This window comes from Centroberyx gerrardi, chromosome 23 (genome assembly GCF_048128805.1).
Source record: "Centroberyx gerrardi isolate f3 chromosome 23, fCenGer3.hap1.cur.20231027, whole genome shotgun sequence".
NCBI lineage: Eukaryota > Metazoa > Chordata > Actinopteri > Beryciformes > Berycidae > Centroberyx > Centroberyx gerrardi.
The window spans coordinates 2096212-2119043 of NC_136019.1; the positions used below are offsets into that span (position 1 = coordinate 2096212).

The 22832-nt window shown below is 40.1% G+C and overlaps 2 protein-coding genes and 1 long non-coding RNA gene across 3 annotated transcripts; 2 read left to right on the forward strand and 1 right to left on the reverse strand.

The window, feature by feature from the left end:
• Positions 1 to 10: 10 nt before the first annotated feature.
• Positions 11 to 5574, forward strand: LOC144537887 (low affinity immunoglobulin gamma Fc region receptor III-like). The gene is made up of 6 exons (XM_078281792.1): positions 11 to 77; positions 1209 to 1338; positions 2631 to 2921; positions 3522 to 3767; positions 4031 to 4147; positions 5519 to 5574. Exons 2-6 carry the CDS (start codon positions 1308 to 1310, stop codon positions 5572 to 5574), a joined length of 741 nt encoding a protein of 246 aa, XP_078137918.1. The 5' UTR covers positions 11 to 77; positions 1209 to 1307.
• Positions 5575 to 6772: 1198 nt separating this feature from the next.
• LOC144543524 (uncharacterized) lies at positions 6773 to 8905 on the forward strand. The gene is made up of 3 exons (XR_013507957.1): positions 6773 to 6891; positions 8266 to 8530; positions 8779 to 8905. It is a non-coding gene; the product is annotated as an uncharacterized LOC144543524 (long non-coding RNA).
• A 6823-nt stretch (positions 8906 to 15728) lies between these two features.
• LOC139922550 (Fc receptor-like protein 5) lies at positions 15729 to 22080 on the reverse strand. The gene is made up of 5 exons (XM_071913063.2): positions 21955 to 22080; positions 19951 to 20214; positions 18619 to 18882; positions 17006 to 17149; positions 15729 to 16102 (listed from the first exon to the last, which is right to left on the reverse strand). Exons 1-5 carry the CDS (start codon positions 21983 to 21985, stop codon positions 16053 to 16055), a joined length of 753 nt encoding a protein of 250 aa, XP_071769164.2. The 5' UTR covers positions 21986 to 22080; the 3' UTR covers positions 15729 to 16052.
• Positions 22081 to 22832: the final 752 nt, after the last annotated feature.

Below are 22832 nucleotides of genomic sequence, written 5' to 3' on the forward strand. Positions count from 1 at the left end.
TCTTTTAGTGTTCTTGATTTTAGGTAGTGTGCAGATTCCTTGCCTGAAGTCTAAAATATTTTTTCACAAATAAAAAGGTGAGATGTATAATTTCTCAAAAATAAAGATGTCTTATGCATCATTTCCCTGAAATTCAGCCTGACATGTTTGGTATCTTTGGAAACCTTGGGATCTTGACTAGAATTTAAAATAAAGTTCTGTGGGTTTGAACAAAGCTTGGCTGAGAAAATTGTGTCTGTATTATGCAGGTAGATCAAAGAGAGAAGCCATTATTTCACTCAGGTGTCTTAGCTCCTCCATGAGTATCTAGCCCGATCCTGGCAAAACATCCTGCCTATTTTTTTTATAGACATTTATTTATGGAAAAATAGAAAGTGGGTGTCATTTCTTGACTGCACAAGACCTTTTGGGGCCCATGTGGGGCAACTGTGGGCTGAAAATCAGCCGTGAAATGGTGGCCAAGTGTGGGTCCCAACGTTTGGGGCCCCAGTGGTCAGCCCACACCAGGCCCAAAGCTGCACGGCTTGGTGTGGGCTGCCCACTAGGGCCCATAGGTGGGAAAAGACTGTGGGCAACGCTTGGGCAAATCCACAGTGGGCCCGCATGGGCATTCTGTGGGCTTGCCCGACACTTGGGTTTTTAGGGGTTTTTATGGGCAGTGTGGGCCCCAACCCACACTGCCCATAAAAACCCCACAGTGGCCCCACAGGGGCTAGTCTGCTGGGTATAGTCTGTCTTGGATTTATCCCCAAAATCCTACCGACCCTTGACCTCTTCATTATTGGTTGCTTGTAATGTTTGAGATCTAGGAAACAAGTCAGTGGCTCTGATCAACCTAAATGCCTAAGATGTGAATATAAAGTGTATATGTATGTGTATGTGCACTGCTATGTCTGCGATGTTATGTGATTGCTGTCAGATCCATAATGAATCCATTATGGCAAAATAGATACACAAAATAGAAATCCCTGAGCCCCAAAAAGCGTTATACATACACTGTTATGCTCTCTCTCTGATGTATGTAGATCTATGCAGATTAGTACAACTTAGAGTAAGAGTTACATAATCTTATTGTTTTTTTAATATTATATTATAATATATAGAAACTAAAAGTAGTTGTGGTGGGCAAACTCTGCTATGCAAGGTAAAACCACAAAAATTCAAAATGCTGACAAATATCCTGTGCTAAATTAGCTCTTGTCAGACAGTTCGGCCTCTGTTCCAGGAAGCTGTGGTCTTTCATGCTATCAGACCTGAAGTGAAGCAGCCTGCAGGCGAGTCAGTCAGTCAATCAGCAGCAACGCAGCATGGAGATAACAGCATTCTGCATTGTTGTCGGTGAGTACTGTGTGTGTGTGTGTGTGTGTGTGGGTGTGTGTGTGTGTGTGCGCGCACGTCGATTTAATCATGAAACATTAACCTGTGCTTCAAAAAATATTCTCATATTCCAGTCAGCTATCACAACAGTTGATCTTTGTGTGCATGCGTGTGTGTGTGTGTGTGCATCATTGTTTACACATAGTTGCATTTCCACAGCTTGAGTCTCTGTGTTGAATCTATTTGTTGTTTTCATGATCATGCACTCGATTAGAAATGATGCCTGGTCTTTGCTGATTGTTGTTTTTTGCATAAATGTATTAGTTTAAGAGAATAAAGGGTTTAATATGGCGTCAACAGAATTACAAACGCAGACAAGGCCTTTAATCTCCCAACCCCCAACAACCTGCAAAAACAAACAAAAAATTACAAAGCAGCTACCAGTTTCCCAAGTCTCACAGCCAGACTTTAACAACAGATATTAAATAATTTTGAAAATATAATTTGTGAAGTTCTGAACAGGATCACACGCAGGTTTACTTGACGGGAGTTTCCACTTCTTCAAATGAAACCTTGTTACTTCTGCAGGGAGATAATCTACGAAATGCAACCATATCTTTAAAAATTACTGTTCATTTCCCTTGTTGTGTTTTCACACTTTGGGCGACTTGGTCGATGTGTCGCTCTATTCTGACAGATTGTGGGCGGGGCCAGAGGCTCAGACTGCAGCTCTGCAGCGGGCTGCAGCTGCATAGATGTTTTAAGGTTTAAACAAAGGTTTAAGCAAATCATGCAGATTTTGTTGTGTTGGTATTGCCTAAGTGTTACATTGTAGCTAGATGGGAAGCACTAAATTAATTGAAAATAAGCAGAAAAAACTCAATAAAATGACTTCAGTTCTCCAAGAGTCGTTTCTTCCTGTATTCTTTCAAATCGTAGCGAACTGAGAAGCTTTGAAAGGCTGGAATCAACTTCTCCTCCATTTTGAACTGTTGCTCATGAAAACTGAATCACATCAGTAGGGAAGCAAGGAAGCACAGAAATCTGATTGGCTGTTGAAGGCCGATGTGCAAAATGTTCAGCAGGGTCCAACTTTTCTCGGCTGACAAGCTTGTTGAGCGTCGGCACGTCCGCCGAGTTTCCCTGATCGCTGAACTCTACAGGAAATGAATGAACTACTGGTGACTTGTTAGTCTTGATGCTCAAAGTGTGAACACACAGTAGTGATAAGAATCTTAATTTGTCATTGTGCTCTTGTTCATCTCTCTCTCTCTCTCTCTCTCTCTCTTTCTCTCTCTCTTTCTCTCTTCCAGCCTCTCTGAGAGTCAGTCCAGAAAAATCTCAGTTCTTTAAATACGACTCTGTCTCTCTAAGCTGTGAGGGGCCGGGAAACTCTTCTGGGTGGAGAGTTTGGAGGAACACATCCCTCACAAGAATAAACAATGAGTGTCCCACACACTGGGGAAGAAGAAACGAATCCCACTGGGGAAGAAGAAGCAAATCCCACTGCAACATCTTTGACCTATATCCAGAAGACATTGGAGTGTACTGGTGTGAGTCTGGATCGGGAGAGTGCAGCAACGCCGTCAACATCACCGTGACTGGTAAATTTAGCCAGATTATGGGTTGTTTGACTTTTATCAACCTCCATTGGTAACCAGTAGAAATTGTACACACTCACACCTGGGATCTGCCCAGTATAACCACAGGCTGTTGAGCAGCTCTGTTGGAGCAACAGGGGGTTTTGTTCTTTGCTCAAGGGCACTTCTTGATTGCTTTTCAAAGTCAATATTTTGAAACAAACTGTCTAAATATTACAAGTTACTCCGAGTAAAGAAGAACTTTAAGTCATAATCATGTATAATCTAGCTTTATTTTCCATTCCAGTATAGCTGACGGAAGCGTCATGCTTAGGTTTGTCTGCTGGCCTTAATGGTTGTGACTGACAGGAGGCGGGGCCTAATGTAACTGCAGAGAACGTTAGCTATTGGTCAACAGCTTTACTTTGGAGAGGAAAACATGGAAATCAGAGACGCAAAAAAAAAGCTTCCTCCTGTGTTTGTTCCCAAATGCATGCATGAATATGAAACGGTGACTGGAACTTCTTCATCAGTTTATGATATTAGTGCTTGAAACAATTTTCTAGTCTTTCTGCCAGTGTGAATCAGGATGATTGTGAGGAAAGTTTTGTGACTGTTGTCCAGCTGGGTCTGTGATCCTGGAGAGTCCTGTCCTTCCTGTGATGGAGGGAGCTGCTGTGACTCTGAACTGTAGAAACAAGACGACTCCCTCCAACCTCACAGCTGGTTTCTATAAAGATGGCTTCCTCATCAGGACCGGCTCTACAGGAGAGATGACCATCCGCAGTGTTTCCAAGTCTGATGAAGGACTCTACAAGTGTAACATCTCTGGTGTTGGAGAATCACCAGAGAGCTGGCTGGCTGTGAGAGGTGAGACAAACCTCAACCATCTTTTTTTTTAAGTGCTTGGTTTGATCGGGGTGTCAAGCTTTAAAACAAAAAATATCAGTAGCGTATCTGTACCTGCCTCCTTATTTCAGACTGTAGTTTGGTTTCCCCCTGCACTTGTTTTTTTGAACTTTGATTTAAATTGAGGCCATGGTGGTCGACCTCTGTCAGGCTAGCTCACCTGGTACGGAGCCGCTGTATTTTTGTATTGAGGCCAAACTGTGTTTTTTCTTGTTGTTTTGAAGTGTTGCATCCTGGGCCGTCTCATGACACCACCGCACACATTGTGCTTCCTGTGGCGGGCGTCTGCCTCATGATGGCCTTTCTGCTGCTGCTGGTGTTCTTCTGGAGGAGGTGCAAAGGTCAGATTGTTATGATGTAAATGCACTGCTTTAGCAATGTTATTTCTGTCAAACACGCACGGCAATAAAGCGATTGAAATTGAAGTTGGAGCTGAAATTGAAAGAGTTTTGTTTCAAAAGGAGAGATCCACCATTTAAAAAAACTGCAAAAACGATGACTACGGATGCTAAATTTAAGCAGATTATGGTACTTTTTAATAACATAACAGGTAACAGGCAACTGAAGTCCTTGGTTGACAAAATTCTAACAATTTTACAGAATAGATCTCTATATATAGGTATAACTACTGTCACGCTGCCCTTGAGGAAGGAAGTATGTGAAGCACGGTGGTAACGAGAAAGAGCATATGACTCTGAGTCAAGTCAACCTTCTAAATAAAGGTTAAAAATAAAAACACTCTACTCTTTACAGCAGTCAGATGCACTGTCTGAACCAAATCTCATCCAAAAATCTTGATCAGACTCTGATGTCTGGGTGGCATCAAACAAAAATGAGCTTGATCTTACCTGATTGCACTTGCATAACTTGGCTACTTAAGCAGGTCGCAGCAACTAGAAGGCACTTGGAGAGCGCAAACCATTCTCCAACTTGCTGTTACACCCAAACACATCATTCCTATCACTTAGATTTTAAGTTAAATTGATTTCTTGACCCTGCAAACAAACCCTTAGCATTTGGACTTGAGTCTCCATCTCTGTTCGTTTCACAGTTATGGCTAAAATACGATAATCATCTAATGGCGGAAATCCCAGATCTGGATCGTCACCAACATCTAATCAGTTGTTCCTTGGCCCAAAGCCGATCTGTCCACCAAATTTCATCGAAATCCGTTCATAAAAGTTTGAGAAATCCTGCTGACAGACAGACAGACAAACTAACGATGGTAACGATGTCAGAGACTTGTTGCCCTAACAACGGGATTAACCCTTTACTAAAAATATGTCTGTGGAGATACATTTCAGCCATCCAGGTATGTGATGTCATCAAAGCACAAAACCTGGAGCTGCTTCACTGCAGATGAATTGCAGTGCGACTCCATTGACCTCATTGTTATGTTTTAGTACCATTCATGACATCAATGGATGCACACCCAGTTCTCTCTTTGTTCTGGATTGTGTTCAGTGGAGATATTACAGACGCTCTGTTCTCAGCGGAGCGTGGGAAGTTCAGTCGGGTCGTGAATATCTCAAGAAGAAGCCTTGAAAGATGTCGTTTGTATTTGTTTGTTATTACTAAAAAGGTGTCCAAAAAAAACAAAACAAATTCAACTGGACTTAAAAATGAAGAGGTGAAGACGTTTCCGCTTCATCAGTTTTACTGAGTGGTAGGAACCAGCATTTAACCTCTGTGGGCGATCCGCACTGTGACAGGTTTCAACACCTCACCCCGACACTCTGGCAACAATTCACACCTCCAGGTCATGTGACGCTGTAACGACGCTCACGTGACTTCCTGATGTAAACCACACACACTGGTTAAATGCCTCCGCCCGCCCACTGATGAAGCCTCTCCTGAAACGTCTTCACCTCTTCAATTGTAAGTCCAGTGGATTTTTTGTTTTTGTTTTTTTTTGGACACCTTTTTACTAAAAACTTCTAGGAATCACGACCGCATTGAACTTTCCAAGCTCCGCTGACAACAGAGTGTCTCCGTCTCCACTAATTACGATCCAAAACAAAGACAGAACTGGGTGTGCATCCACTGATGTAAGGAATGGTACTATAACATAACAATGACGTCAATTAAGTCTCTCTGCAATTCATCTCCAGTTAAGCAGATCTAGGTTTTGTGTTTTCAGTGACATCGCAGGTTAGAGTCTCGTCTGTCTGGTTTCTGTCATCATGGAAGAGTTATTCTTGTTCGCACATATTGACTGAAATGTCTTAAAGGTCCCATATGGTGTAAAGCAGGACTCCCTCTCCTCTGTGATTATTGGAGTTGGATGGTCTATCTAAACATGGTGAAAGTATCAAAACGCACGGTCGCCAACTAAATCCACACAATCCATATTAGAAAAGCGAGCCTCTAAACGAGCCGTTTGGACTTCCGTAACTTTGTGGCGTCACAAAGGTTCGCTCATTATCATTTCTGTAAGAAATAATAACACTAACTAACAAAGTGTTTTTTTCAAAGCGGTTGAGCGGTCGTCGTTGTTTATTACCGGAGAGTTTTCCCTACCTGTAGCCGCCGGGCCGCGGCGTCTCACGTTTCACTCTTGAAACGGTTAGCCAATCAGAACAGAGGGGTCGTTAATATTAATGAGCCTTAAAGACACGGCGACAGAAACAGCCTGTTCTTGGTAAGGCTCAGAGAGATGCTGGAAAATGAACGTGGAGAAATGGATTGAGAGTGTTTTTGGTTCATGACACCACACACACAGCTTTGAATGGACCTCAAGACACAAAATAAAACTCTGGGAACTGGAGAATATGTGAGCTTTAAATCATAGGTTTGATTCAACACATCGCTGTGATTTTGGTGAATTGAATTGAAAGTCAGCATGTTCATTTATATGTTGAGAGAAAACCGTGACCCTGGAGCTCACTGACCAAAACCTTTTCTGCCTCAAGTGAGCGTCAGCAACGTTTTTGTTTCCATTCAGCTTTTCTGATTCGATTCACATGGAAATCCCCACAGCTGGTGTCTAACAGAGGGCCGTGTTGTGCTGCAGGTGGAGCCGCCGCTGACGTGCCGTACACTGATGTCGTCATCACACAGGAGGCACAGCCGAGGAGTGAGAGAGGTACACACACACACACACACACACACACACACACACACACACACACACACACACACACAATTTAAACCTAATCCTAATTCTAATTTTAACCCTAAACCCAAGCCTTAACTCTAAACTAACTTTAATTTTAACCGTAACCTAAATTTAATTCTAATCTCTGAGTGGTATTTAAATGCAAACCAGTTTAAAGTTTCACCATAATTGAGATTTATAAAACAAACAGTAAGGTTTTATAAATCTTAAGAAAAGAGCGTGTATGCATGTTTCCAATTTTGTGCATATGCAGATTTTTAGTCTCGAGTCTACGCAGAGTTTTACACATCTGACCCCAGATCGGTGTCACATGAGTGAAAAAATTCATAATTAGTCGAGGTGTTGGCTAGTTGAACTTGTGATTTTGCATCATCTTGTACGCCATGGAGAAGCATTTCCACTATGAATGGGCTTCTCGAAAAATGTCAAAATAAGGATTGTGTGGAACAGACACACACAAGATTTACTACGTTTAGTTCCAGTGGTTAAAATAAATCCCGCAGCATCAGCTTTTTGACTTTTGATCGATTAGTTACTTTCAATTCAATTCCAACTGTTGTGTTTTCCAGTTGTTGCAAACGATTCCTGCAGTCCTCTTTCCAAAAACGATTCGCTTTTCACTAGCAATAATCGATAGAAATAGTTAGTGAAGGACGAAAATTCACCAAGCTAATGTATACGGGCTCGATAAAGGGTCTAATTATGATAATTGATGTTAGTTGATGTATTTTATTTCATAGTAAGCCTCTGTGCAGAACAGACTTTAGTTTTGGTCTTTCTTGCAAATCCCATTCATATTTCCCACAGGTAGTTTCGGCCTCTAAACCAAATGAAAAGCAGAAATGCAGCTTCACAGCCTGCAGAATGATGTCAGACTCTCTGTATGTAAATACTGACAAACATGCAGTTTATCTTTTGTAAGTCAATGGAAATATCCTCAGGCTGTTTTGGGAAACACCCATCACTTGCCGGTCTGTTACGTCACGCTCCGCTTGGAAACCAGAGAGCCGGGTCTTCTCACACAAGTTTCCTACAGGCCTTATTGGTCCTGCCTGGTCACATGACAAGCGTCGTCATGGTTATAGTAAACAAAACACCGCCGTTAGCTGTGATTTGAGCAAAAGCTAAGCCCCGCCCACCTGGGGAATCCTCCGGCACGGCACAGAAATTCTGAGTCACCACACTATCATTAGACACTTTGACCTAGTTCCCAGTTTCAGCTGATTGCTATTAATAGTACGGTATGTTGTGTAATTATGGAATTGTGTAATTGTGTGTGTGTGTGTGTGTATGTGTGTGTGTATGTGTGTGTGTGTGTGTGTGTGTGTGTGTCTTCCCTAGATACCGCCGCTACTTCAGTCTACTCAACATTAAAACTACCAACTCCCTGAAATACAACAACAGAACCAGTGTTGCCTGGCAACAGCAAACTACACTTTATAAAAATGCAGTGTGTTCAGCCTGTGGTACTTTTCTTAAATTGTGTAATCTGATTACAGTTACATTCTCATGTATTACATTTTCATTTGTGATTACTTTACATTGCTTAGATTTAAACGTGATTAATAAGAAACCGTCGCAGTCTCCTTTTATAGAAAATATGATGGTTTATTTTTGATGGGGTTTTTTTTCCAGCTGGATGGAAAAAGAAAAGTTTAACAAAGAGACTCACTTGCACACTTACTCATCATCTTCATTTTTATTTTTTTTATTTTTCTGAAGGGTTTGAGATTGAGGTTGGGTTCTTCTCACGTTTTTTTTTTTTTTTTATCAATTGCACAAATAAACTAAACTAAAACCTCCGGACCAACGGGGGGAACGAGACTGTATTCTTGAAAAAACAGACACACACAGGCAAGCATGTACACAAATGTATGAACTTACACATGAACAAACTGACAGACACTTCAGAGCACTGCAAAAACTGACAGACTTGTTATTTAATCTTGTCTCCAGACTTATCAAGCTTATTTTAGGATCTTTTTTTGTGAAATCATCTTAATGCACTGGCAGATCATTTTACCGATTTAAACTAACTTTACACTTCTTTCAGGAGAAAGTAACTTGTTTCAGGACATTTACTTAGTAAAAGTGAAATTGCCTTGGAGAAAGTTTCTTGTTTCCAAATTTTCTTCATTGTTTTATGATGATTTCTTGAAAGTCATATTGTGAAATGTATTGAAACCAGCAGATTATCTGCCAGTGCAGTGAGAGAATTTGATAGGTCTGGAAACAAGATAAAATCACTGGACTGCTTGTCATGTTTTGCAGTGAGTCATGTCTGTGGAGCAAACGCCCACACACACACACACACACACACACACACACACACACACACACACACATTCACAATCAAAGTTGATGAATCATGGAGCAATGTCTCTGTTTTTCAGATGTGCTTAGTCACCATTACATTGCATTACATTACATTGCATTACGTCATTATGTCACCATCTTCTTGTCTGACTCACGTGAAACCACATGGAGTCGGACTTTGACCTCTTTGTGTCACAAGTCTGATGTTTTGAAGGACAAAACACATCACACGTCAGATTTTTCTCATTTAGATAACCATGAAGGGTTAAATAAAGGGAACTGGATTGAAGTTACACAGACACGCATCTCTCACGACTCCTGAGGACCTTTTGGAGTGATCACACCCATGTTAAAACATTTGTGCCTTTATTTAGATAGTTAAGAGAGATAGTTGAGAGTAGAGACCAACGGGAAAGATAGGAAGATAGGGGAATGACACGACAAAGGTCTCTGTTTTGGAGCAAAACAAATACAGTGATGTGTCAAAACTTCTTAACCCTAAAAAATGTGTTTCCCCTGTTCTTGATTTCACCCCTGAAAAATAATTTCAGCAAAATAATATTTAGATTTTTGTGGATTGTTTTCCTGTCTTTTCAAGAGATAGAACAGCATTTAAAAAACATTTCATTTTTCTTTTACTTCTTCCTTCTTCTTCTTCTTCTTGGAGAATGTGCTTTTTTCTGTTATGATTGGAAAAAATAGACACAAATGAATAGAGAGCAGTCTGCTGAAAGTAAAAAGCCTAGTCTCTTCATAATGAACGGAGATCATCAGATTGTTTGTGATCTTTTTATTTGAAATCACAGGCGTCCATTGATTCTGTAAGGAAGTTGTCAGGCTCCACATTCGCCTACTTGTCATTTATTAAACACATTTCTCCAACGATAAGCAACCAAACTTACACAGTATTAGAGTATTTAGAGAGTTTTTATTACACATTACTTTGCTCATCACCACTTTAGACACTTGAAACACTTTTATAGTTTGATATTTTTTGTATCTTCATTGTTCTATAGCTTTATATTTATTTATCTTGCCTTATATCTTTCCTGCACTATTTTAATTGTTATTACCTTATTACCTTTCCTGTACATTGTTCTGCTGACTGCTGCTGTGACACCCGAGTTTCCCCTAGGCGATCAATAAAGTGCAATCTTATCTTATCTGAAACAACAACAACACACATCAAGGAGAATGGGAAACGCATCTTTTAGGAGAAACACCAGGGCAATAAGTGAGTTTTGAAAGCAAAAGAAATCTCAGCATTTGGCCAAGTAATCATTAGGTCATCGGTATTGATCGACAACCACATAAACCCCCTGCAGGTCATTTCTGTACAATGATGCAGCAAGGGCGGATATCTCATTTCACTGTTGGGGGGGACAATAAACAGAAAAATGTCCTAAGAACAATTCCTGAATGGGACACCAAAGGTCCCGCCAAAAGTACTGTTGCATTAAATGTATATAGAGGAAACCCTTATGTCTTCATTTATTTCCAAAATTATAAACCAAATGACATAGTGGCAGCCATTTTACATGCAGTAAGAAAAAAAGAATATACTTAGAACCTAATTACGTAGGGTAAGTTAATCTTAAATATTATATTAGCCTATAGAAATATTATTGTCATCTACAAAAGATAAAGATAAAGGTATGAAAACCCGCATTTTAATTTAACCAAGTATCCTGTATCATAAATACACGTCTGGCATTTGTAACAAACCAAACCGCTTGAAAATCGGTCGAAAATTCAGCGAGTTATGATGATTTTAATTGTGGATAGACCTCCTGCCTCCATACACATACATGCATTAGGAGACGCGGCTGCCCCGTACCAATATGGCGGCCGCGTTGACGCACAAGATTCAACCGCGAGGTAATGGAGCGAACAAAATGTAGTCTGGTTACAATTGTAAATGTGTTTTATTCTATTGAGTGGTAGAAGTAAAGAAAACTGTCTGACACATCCTTTGTTTTAAGTTAACCTTTGCAAAGTAGCTACTTACTGGAGGTCAGCCACCGTAATTTCCGCCCATGTGATGCAGCAAAAACTCGCCGCCTCTTTAGGGGAAATCCACGTGGAGTTTCTTCTTTGTTTTTCTTTTTCAGCTTCTGCTCTCTCATCACAGCTCCCGTGACTTTGCACTAATGAAACTATGACTAAATGTAAATCTACAGGACTCTCCGAAATCTGTTTTTAACCACACAGAAGTATCATTTACTATTTAGCGCTTCCTGATTTCAGCAGGATCGAGTTAATTTCTCTTTCTGAAGGGCTTCCCCGCTTCCTTTATTTGTAAACAAAGAAGCTGCTCGTCTTGTCGCTTGTGAGAGTATTTTTTTTTTTTCTTTTCTTGACCGCACTCGCTCTCTTGGTTAGCCCCGCCCTTCTTCACAGTCATACCAGTTTACACACCTTCACAATGGGAGTCAAAGCACCGAGGAGTTGGGGTTTGTTGTGAAGTGCCTTGCTCAATGGGCAGCTCAACAGTTTCCCATTCACTTTCAATGCGTAGCAGAGGTGGAATTTGAACGGGTGCTGTGGCTGCCTGGCACCCATGGCCAACAATGTAGAGAATCCCTTGGGACGTAGTATTATTGGTAAAATTTAGTCATAAATCAGCGTATTATGAACAATCGTTGACTATTTTCTGTTGCTATAGTTCTTATAACCTTTATCAACACAGATATTGACACATTTACAAAGATGAAATCTAGGAAAATGCATTTTATAGGGTTGGTGCAATATGGCAGGTTTTGGAAAAAAAAAAAATGATGTTGTTGCTGTGATTATGAGGCTCTTACATGCACAAATTTGGTGTATTTATTTACATGGATTGGTAAACAAATACACCAAATTTCAGCTAAACACTCATGTTGTTTTGGCAGCTCATTGGGAATCAGTGCTGCATTTATTTTACCTGTAATTTCAGTATGCTGATCACATATTTTTGCCTTTTGGGTTCTGTCACCTGATTGGTTAGACAGAGATCACCGCTCTGCCCCTGATGCCTAGACTTCCTCAGTCCAGGGAAATGAACCAACAACTCTCCAGTCATAATTCATTAACCTGTTTGGCTTCTGCTGCCCCATATAGATCAATAATATGCATCAAATAAATGAACCCACTGAGATGATTAGCTGTGACTAAATGGTTATAGATACCTATAGGCTAAAATGAGGCTCCATAGGGTTTAAAAGTGAAAGTTTAGAAATTAGGAAATGCACTTTTAAATTTTGGGAAGTAGGCTATATTTTTTCGTAGATTTTCGTATTTTGGACGGCTCAGACTAAACATTAATAGGTAACACTTTACAATAAGAGTCACTAAGTTAAGTTAATTAACAGTTAACTAATGTGTCTGGTAAACATTTACTAATGGTGTTCATGCTAACTAAGGTATTAATTTATACATTATTTAATAGTCATCTTTATAAACTTAAATAATGTATAAATTAATACCTTAGTTAACATGAACACCATTGTAAATTACACATTAGTTAACTGTTAATTAAGGGTTAGTTAATGCTTATTAAGCATTAACTAACCCTTATTAACCATTAACTACCCCATATTAACCATTAACTACCCCATATTAACCATTAACTAACCCTTATCAAGCATTAACTAACCCTTAACTTAGCGACCCTCATTGTAAAGTGTTACCCATTAATAGTTATATTTTCATGTTTATTGTAAATGTGCTGCTATGTTTGATGTGAGTAGATTAATGAGGTTCAGAGAGACTGAATCAGTTTAGTCAAAGCAGACTGAGCTGCACTAACACTGCTGGGGCTGAAAATGTATGAACTTTAGGAAGTAAAGATGTCAAACTTCCTTCTACAAGTTTCTACCAGTATTATTAGAGATCTCTTCCTCTACGGTGTGTGTGTGATTTCCACGGCATCGCTGCGGGGAAAAATCTATAGAAAAAGTCCAATTCTGCCATGCTGCATTTCAATGGCAGAGAAAAGCCCCACTGAAAATTCCCTTTGAGGTAAGTTCTCATCCTTGTTAGTTTGTCTGTCTGTCAGCAGGATATCTCAAAAGATTTTGGGGAGATTTTCATGAAATTTGGTGAACAAATCGGCTTTGGGCCAAGGAACAATTGATTCGACTTTGGTGGTGATCTGGATCTGGATTTCCACCATTAGACGATAATCTTTTTTTTTTTTTGGCCATAACTATGAAAGTAACACAGATAGAGACTTGATTCCACACTCTAAGGCGATGTTTACAGGGCCAAGAAATCAGTTTAAAGGAATAGTTCACCCATAAATAAAAATTCAGTCATTATCTACTCACCCCCATGCCAGTAGAAAATCAGGTAAAGTTTGTTAGTCCATAAAACAGTCCCGGAGATCCAAGAAGTACAATGCAGCATTCTCCAAAACAACTAACCTAACCCTACAGGACTCTCCGAAATCTATTTTTTTACCACACAGAAGCATCATTTACTGTTGAGCGCTTCCTGATTTCAACAGGAACTACTTCATTTCTCTTTCTGAAGGGCTTTCCCACTTCCTGCTCGTCGCTTGTGGGAGTATTTTTTTTTTCTTTTCTTGACTGCACTCGCTCTCTTGGTTAGCCCCGCCCTTCTTCACAGTCATACCAGTTTACACACCTTCACAATGGGAGTCAAAGCACCGAGCAGCAACACTGGAGGAGTTGGGGTTTGTTGTGAAGTGCCTTGCTCAATGGGCAGCTAAACAGTAGAAAGGGAGGGAGGGAGGGGAGAGAGTTTCCCATTCACTTTCAATGCGTAGCAGAGGTGGATATCTCAAAAAAATTATGAGCAGATTTCTATGAAATTTGGTGAACAAATCGGCTTTGGGCCAAGGAACAACTGATTTGGTTTTGGTGGTGATCTGGATTTCCACCATTAGGAATCCAAATCCAGATTTTAGCTATAATTATGAAAGTAACACAGATAGAGAGTTGATTCCACATCCTAGGACGGCATGGTGGCTCACGGGGATAATAAAGTATACAATAAAGTATACAAATACAAATACTAGGTCAAGAAATCAATTCAACTGAAAATCTAAGTGATAGGAATGCTGCGTTTGGGTGTAACAGCAAGTTGGAGACTTGTTCAGTGTCGGTGGAGGTTTGTGCTCTTCCAACGCCTTCTAGTTTGAAATCTTTAGATGATTTTGTTTTGTAACACTGACTATATGGTCCTGCATTCGTTTACATAATAATCAAATGAAAAGTTCCAAAATTCAACATCTGGATATCAAAAAGGGAACTATTTCAATTCAAGACCAAAATTGTTTGGTTTCAAATAGTCATACATAATTTCCCCACTAGGTGGGGTGGTACAACAGTGTGTGTGTTGGCTGGCTGTCAGCCACTTGTACCATTGTGTAGGTTACTGGTTCTCAACCAGCGGGACGCAAACCGTAAGTGGGTCGCAGAGCTGTTCAGAGCGGGTCTCAGACACACACACACGCCATCTTTCCTCCCAAAACCATTCCTCACTCCTGCTGCGCTGCATGTTCAGGAAATTTACAGAAAAATATTGGATTGAAAATATTTATTGTTTCTATATCATTTTATCAAAGTATTTACACAATATTACCTGATATTTCACATGTCACACTGACTGAAATGTTCCTGTACTGTAAATACTTTCTTCTGCAACACTAAGGCACGGCACAACCTCAAAATCAAATGGATCAAACACGTATTTCTTGTGAAAGTGAAATTTTGAAGATGTAACGCAAAAAATATTCACAAACAAAACAACATTGGTGCCCAGACAATAATAATAATGATAATAATGATGATGATACTAATACTGATACTAATACTAATACTCATACTAATACTACTACTGATAATAATATCTTTATTTATATAGTACCTTTAAAAACAGAGTTTAAGTTTAGTTTGAATTTTAAAAAAGCAATGGGACAGTGGTAAACAGGAATTAAATTTACAGAATTAAGACAGAACCAAAATAAATAAGGATAAAATAAAATAAAAAAAATTAAGAAAAAAAAATTAAGATAAGACGACATCACATATAAGCAAGACTATAAAAATCTATGAACAATTGATCTTGATACAAAAATCAGTATGTTACACAATTTATTTAATCAAGGTATAACTGCTACATATATCATTTTAGTTTGTTTTTTATTAATCATATTCTCTGAAATGATCATCCAATGGAATCAACGATGAAGTCAAAGAACATTTTTGTAACCGAGACCCGATGTGCAAAAATTGCTTAAAGGGGAGAAAGACGCTGATGTACCGGAGTGTGTGTGACAATGTGTTTGTTTACATGCACACTAATAACTGATGTGATGTTAAGCTGATTAAGGCAATACTCCAACTACTGAAATTGTCATGTAATCACTTTTATCTGATTATCTTAATCGGAATACGGTGATAATCAGAAGAAACAAAACCCGGTTGACATAACTGGATTTCTGCTCAATCCTTCCATGTATTGGGGCAAGTAAACGCCTCAGATTTCTTTTCTTTTTTTTCTCAAACAGGTCAAAGGTCACCACATGCAGTAACCTGGATGTTAAATTTACAAAACAAACAACCCAGTGCAGTGCATATAGATCATTAAATTAATCCATGTAAACCGGGTTATTACAGAAATTGCGTTATTTTGAACCATGTAAACATTGTAGTTTGAAAGTTGCTTTAAGTTGGTTACTCCCAGTAATCAGAGCATCTGTGTGCATGTAAACGTACTCGCTGTCACAACTTACAGCTCCTCTTCTTCCTCACAATTGAATTGAATTTATCATCATCCCAGGAGGAAGAGGGGGAAAACAGGATTAGTCATTCCAGTGCGATGTCATCAGAAAGTCCTCGTTTTTTTTCAGCTCGAGCTGTTGGAAGAACAGAGAGGATAGAGTTTTATCATCGTCGTTATTTCCACTAGAATTCGAATCCACATAAGAAACATATACAGTGCAATACAAAACACCTTCACATTATTGCCTTTCGCACCCTTTCCTCCCATCCATCTCCATCTCCCCTTCAGGAACGCAGTGAATTTAACAGATGAATTAAAAAAAGGGGATCTTAGCTTTCACCTGGAATCCTATCACCAAACACACCAGCAAACACTGAACCACACCTGTCAAATCTGAAGTGTATTTCATAAGAACCATCTGGAGCGATTCTTAAGTAAATTACACAACTGGAGAAGAAGAAAGTAATCCAACAAAAACTAATGCTGCACTCCCACCTCCAATGGCACATGCCGGGGTCCATGCCGGTTGTGCCTCTCTAAAGGCGAGGACAAGAACGGCGAGGACACGAAGCAACCAAACACAATCACACGAGCGTCGCGAGCAAAGGAGCTGGGTAAAACAATTAATTGATTAATGTGGTTCAGTCTGCCGACAAAGACATGCATGTCTGTTGCCGCCAGCTGACAGATTGTACTCCATTTTTAAGCGGTTTTCTCCACCTTTGCCGCTACGTAACGAGCGGCGCACCAGCACACCTCGAGTGAACCCTTTGATACGGCAAGTTTAACAGACCAAACCATTTTTACAAAGTGGGTAAAATTTAATTGTTGACCTATTACCCTATAATGAAAAACTAGAATATTAAAAATGATGCTGGTTCGACATGCGCATCACAAATGATATCTAAATTTCCCAGTACGATTTTTGATATGATTCCATAAGTTAATTGACCACCAGGGGGACAACGTACCCTTCGTATTGCTAATCAATAAAGTGTCATTATTATTAGGCTTTAGTTTCCGGAGCTGTTCTTACCTCGAGCCCAGCGTACGTGTACATACACGCACACTACGAGGAGCACTGCGTACAGGATCAACAGCAGCACAATACACACCAGCCGGGGCCAAGGCAGGACTGGAGGAGGGGCGGGGCTTGGAGACGGACTCTGGGTTGGAGCGGCTGGAAGGGAAAAGCAACTGTTTCAAACTCTGATTGGTCAACTCTGATTGGTGATGATATAAATAGGGATAGAGCAAAAGGGGGATACTAAACGAAACATAACTGACAATTTCAACACTAGAATATATTAAGTAAATATGTGAATGAGAAAATGAATGAATATATAAAAAATGAATATAATGTTGAGAGACAAATCCTTGGGCCTAGGGAGATAGGGAACAGCAGATTGGAGTTGTGTTTTTACAAACATTTCTCTGAGGCAGAGCTGCTCTGGAGGCAGAAATAATCTGACTGAGATAAAATAACATTATTGGTTAAGATAAAACTCAGTGGGTGGAGCCAAAGATCCACAGTATTTCAGAGCGAAAAGTTAGCTAACTGGCAAACATGAATAGCAAAGAAGGAACTCTCATTGAAATATCAGAAAAAAATAAATAGCAGTGAACCATTAAAGCCAATGTAAAGAATAAATGAAAAAGTTTCATTTATTCTTTACATTGGCTTTAATGGTGTTGGCAGATCAGCAGCTAGCTAATTAGCTTACCTAGATAGCTATAGGCTAGTATAGTTTGAACTTGGAAGGTCAGCTAGGCTAACTAGCTAACCTACAGTAGATTACTTAGTATGGATTTTCAGTTACTAGCAAGAGCGTTAATGCACCATAAAATTAGCTTCTTCCTCTCCTCTCTTGTCTTTCTCACTGGGTTTCAGTCAAATGTTAGTTAAACATTTGTGTATCTAAACTTGTTGCGGCCCAGCTGCAGAACTTAAGGCATTAAGCTGCTACACCAGATCTGTTCTTGTTCTGCCCGCGGTCTGCCGGTTGTGTTGAGCCTTTACCTATGGGTAAGTGAACACAATTACCTAGTTTTGCTTATTGTGCCATAAACAACTAAAGTTCATTAATGTACCATATAGGGTACAATAATGTAGTCTCTTTTTTTGAGAGTGTGTAGGCTACTGTCCCCAAACAGAAGCTTCTCAGCAGCTCCACAGATAACCTCATCTCCAACATTTATTTAAGTGACATTAGTTTATGTATCCTGTATTTTGTTTAGTGACATGGTGATAAATCGTGGTATTTATATACATTTATATGGCTTGAATACGGAACACACTGATGTGTAGTCCCATTAAAAAGAGAATTGCCATGCGTATCTCCAGAGTTTCAGTGCAGCAGCTGAATTGAAGTAAATGGCTGCATATGATCCAAACTCTTCGACACAAACGGACGGAACAGAAACAAGCTGACCCGAAAATTGTGGTTCTTTGGCTCTGCCTGTTGAGGTACTCAACCAATGAGACTATCTCTGCTTCGAGAATAGCTCTGCCTCTGATTCATGTTTGTAGAACTGAAACTCCAGTCTTGTTGAGGCTGGGTCAAGTCATGGTTTGGTTTGGTTGTTGCAGGGAAAGGAGAGCTGACCTGCCATCACTTACATAAGAAGAGAGCAGAACATTTGTCTCACCTCTCACAGCCAGCCAGCTTTCCGGTGACTTTCCTTTCTTGGGGTGCTGACACTTGTAGAGGCCTTCATCTGACTTGGACACTCGGAGGGTCATACTTCCGCCAGACCCAGACCCAGACCCGATGAAGGCGCCATTTTTGTAGAAATCAGCGGTGAAGGCAGAGGTGGATTGAACCTGCTCTTCTTCCTTGTAGGAACAGACAAGCGTCACCTCCTCTCCCTCCGTCACGGGAAGAGCAGGACTCTCCAGGATCACAACATCAGCTGGACACACAAGAGCAAACACTTGTGTCATTGTTCATATACTTCAGAGTTCAGAGACGAACTAGTTGCAGATATATAACTGATAATTTAACAATTAAGAGCTTATAAAAACATCTCACCTCAAAAGAAACAAACAAAGAAATATAAATAAAAAGACAAAACTGCCTTGGATAACAGAAACGCACTAGTGTCGTTCAGGGGATCTTTTCCAGAAAAACACAAATACCCTGAAATCTTGACTCACACATCTTGAAAACACACTCTTATCAGGTGCAGACCCGCCAGAAACAGGCCTGTGACACATTTTGGGTCCTGAACCAAAATTTTAGACAGCCATGTCGTAAAATTTTAACTCTTTAACTCTGATTCCTTGTGGTTTCTCACCATTCAGACCACCGTGAGGAGATCACATTTGTGCAAATAAACATTAAGCCGTCGAACAAAAAAAAGACAAAAACATTATCCCTATTTTTTGTTTACAAAGTCCTATCCCATAAACCAGTGCTCTGAGTTATTTTTTATCACTTCTGCCTATTTTGACAAATAAAAATATCCGTCATCCATCCTAATTCATCCCTGTCCGTCAAAACATCCTCCACTGGAATGAATAACTTCCAACCAGCGGAGCATTAGAACATGAACGCAGCATAAATACAACGTGTACATTTTAGGGACGGGACGATACATCGAAATTCAATATAATCGCAATACAAAAATGTCACAATATGTATCGTGGGTCAGAAAAATGAATCGCGATATTAGCTCCATGTTATTCTGCTCACAAATGAGACGCTTGACCATCACAGTTTCACAAGCTCTCCATCCAAATTATATTATTGTCACTTTGTAATGACATTTTTAAATTGTTTACATTCTAGCAGCCGATGGCATCACTACAAAGATTTATGTCTCAGAAACACAATTCTGCACAGTCAGACTTTGTTGTCATTGAACTTATTACATCGTATCCTGGTTGTATCGAATCGTGAACCCCATATCACGTATTGAATCGTATGGTGAGATAAGCAGATTGTCCCGTCTCTAGTACATTTCGCGTTATGGGCTTACCGGTTATGGTGATGTTGACGGGTTTGCTGCATCCGCCCTCTCTGGACTCGCACCAGTACACCCCACTGTCTGATGGGTAGGCATCCTCGATGACGCAGGAGGTCTTCCGCGGCATTCCCCAGCCGGACTCGCACGGCACTGAAGTCCCAGATTTCGTGTTCCTCCTCACCGTCCAGCCGGTGGAGTTCGCCGGCACCTCGCAGACCAGAGTGATGGAGTCGTACCCGAAGAACTGAGATCTGTCGGGCCGGACGCTCAGAGTGGCTGCAGGAGACAGAGTGACGTCACACAGGCTGGTATAGGTCGCACACGAAACCATAAATGATGCTTATCGTCTTCATTTTTTGGGGCAGGAGAACAAAGAGACATGTTTTCGGCCGACTGTCGTCTTCTTCTTCTTCTTCTTCTGAAGGCAAGACAAAGCTCATAAGGTTTGGAGATGAAGACAACGTACGTATGTAATGACAGAACCTCTCCAGTGGGATTTTACTGAAGCTATCCTTCTATAAAAGAGCTAAAATGAAAAAGTTTGGAATTTGGAATCTTAATCATTTTGGATTTATCAATTCAATTCAGTTTCGCCAAATGGCTCTAATGCGGAACTACATTTTTAATTTTTCCCTCAGAATATTTGGCCACCCTTGAGGTTCTGCCATTACACATTATGTAAATTGTCTTCTTCTCCAAACTTTATGAGCGACCTGCCAGTCTGATGTTTTTTAGGGGATTAAGCATCTTTTCTGATTCTTTTTCTTGTTTATAGTCTTCATCATTTGGCTGTCATTGGATCAATAATGACGATCTGCTGACACACTGAAGAAGACGATGTTTTGTGTGTTTTGTGTCTCTTTGTTCTCCTGTGTGCGACCTACCTGCCTATACCCTTCACCAGTCGTGCAAAAGATCTGCACCAGGTCAGAGCGTGTGGTTTGATGTTTCTGTGTGTTCACACAGGAAATGAAACACGCGACTTTAAAACATTTGGGGAGGATATGTGATCTGTGCCACTATACGCCTACTGCTGTGGTTGCAGGTTTTTCTGTGCAGCTTTTCCCTGATCACATTATAGGGGCCCATTAGGGATTTGATTTTTCTCTATTTATATACATATTTGATCAAAGATGTTTCATGCAGACATTGTTAAAGTTTGATTTTGTTTGAGGGGTTCAATTTCCATTTTCAAACCTCCATCCTTTTTTCCAGGCAGTTTCAGAGTAACTCCAGGAAACGCATCACAGCTGCACTTTTGCAGCAATTGAACTGGAAAGCATCCACTCAGCAGGTTTACCTCATTTGAATTAAGCCAATCAGAGAGTATTGTGACGACTTAGGCTTCACATTCATTAAGTTTAACTCATTCAATTAAACTTTTAACTATATTTATCTGCAGAACATCATGAAGAACATTATTCTGATCCTGAGCTGGAGGAGATTTGAAAAACAAAATCATGAAGACTGAGTATATGAGACCATTTAGCGACAGGTCTGGATGCACACATATCAGATTTTGTTCACGTTGCTGTCAGATCTCCAAAACCAGATGCGGAAGTCAGGCTCACATTGTGACCTGAATTCTGCATATAGTCTGAACCACCACAAAACCCACAAAGTGCATTGAAGGACGATAATATTAATAATAAAAATAATAAAACAGGAGACAACTAATCTGCAGTGAGGAAACAGAAAGAGGATTTGAAAGAGAAGCAGCAAGAAGTGGTTTCTCACGACTGTCACAATATTACAACATTGCAATTTGGGTAAATCAAAGAAAACAATGAGACAGAGAGAGCTTCACACAGTATATTTCTCTATTTCAGTAGCCAATTTGATATTTATAATAGAACCTGCAACTTAAGATCAAATTAGATAAGATAAAACAACACTTTATTGATCCCCTTGGGGAAATTCAGGTGCAGTGTAACAATGAAAAGAGGAGGGAAGAGGGTGAGAGCGGGGATGAAGAGAGAGCTTGAGGCAAAATTGGTAAAAAGTTGAGTTTCTCACCGAGTATGAGGCAGAGCGAAGTGACCTCCATCTTCTCTCAGTGCTGAAGTCTGCTTTGACCAGCAGCAATTCTGGTAAAACCTCTTACCCTCACCCACATCCTGATCTCAGAAAGGAAATCATGACAGCTATTGTCAGTAGGCTGAACAGTGCACCACTGATGGTATGTGACGGCCCAGCGAGGCTTTGTTTCTAAAAGTAGCTCTCTCTATCTGTTTGGAGAAAAAAACTCATTACCTCAAGCTCGCATGCCCACTAATTGGGAAGGCGTAGATTCACCCTATTGGTCCAAATTAAATTCTGGTGTCGGTTTGATCACTGGTGGGAAATCTCCTCCTGACCGATCCAAACTGAAGAGTGAAATCCAAAGTGTCTTCTAAACAGCAGTGAGCACATTCTAGAAGATACCCATCTTTGTAGTACCGATATGTAAAAATCTTAGTTTTCTTTAAAGGAATAGTTCATCCAAAAATGAAAATGCTGTCATCACCTACTCACCCTCATGCCAGTTGAACCACAGGTGAAGTTTGTTAGTCCATAAAACAATCCTGGAGCTAAATTTAAAGTTATTCCATTTTCAAAACTCCAGGAAACGCATCACAGCTGCACTTTTGCAGCAATTGAACTGGAAAGCGTCCACTCAGCAGGTTTACCTCATTTGAATTAAGCCAATCAGAGAGTATTGTGACGACTTAGTCTTCACATTCATTCAGTTTAACTCATTCAAGTCAACTTTTAACTATATTTATCTGCAGAACATCACAAAGAACATTATTCTGATCCTGAGCTGGAGAAGATTTGAAAACAAAATCATGAAGACTGAGTAATATATGGGGCCATTTAGCGACAGATCTGGATGCACACATATCAGCTTTTGC

Bases quoted from the DNA above. Each gene is read 5' to 3' on its own strand.
- LOC139922550 (XM_071913063.2), bottom strand. From the start codon at position 21,985: ATGGAGGTCACTTCGCTCTGCCTCATACTCG. The intron at 20,215-21,954 runs GTGAGAAACTCA...TGTCTCCTGCAG, and splicing joins TTCGCTCTGCCTCATACTCG to CCACTCTGAGCGTCCGGCCC. The intron at 18,883-19,950 runs GTAAGCCCATAA...TTGTGTGTCCAG, and splicing joins CGTCAACATCACCATAACCG to CTGATGTTGTGATCCTGGAG.
- LOC144537887 (XM_078281792.1), top strand. From the start codon at position 1,308: ATGGAGATAACAGCATTCTGCATTGTTGTCG. The intron at 2,922-3,521 runs GTAAATTTAGCC...ACTGTTGTCCAG, and splicing joins CGTCAACATCACCGTGACTG to CTGGGTCTGTGATCCTGGAG. The intron at 4,148-5,518 runs GTCAGATTGTTA...GCACTGTGACAG, and splicing joins CTTCTGGAGGAGGTGCAAAG to GTTTCAACACCTCACCCCGA.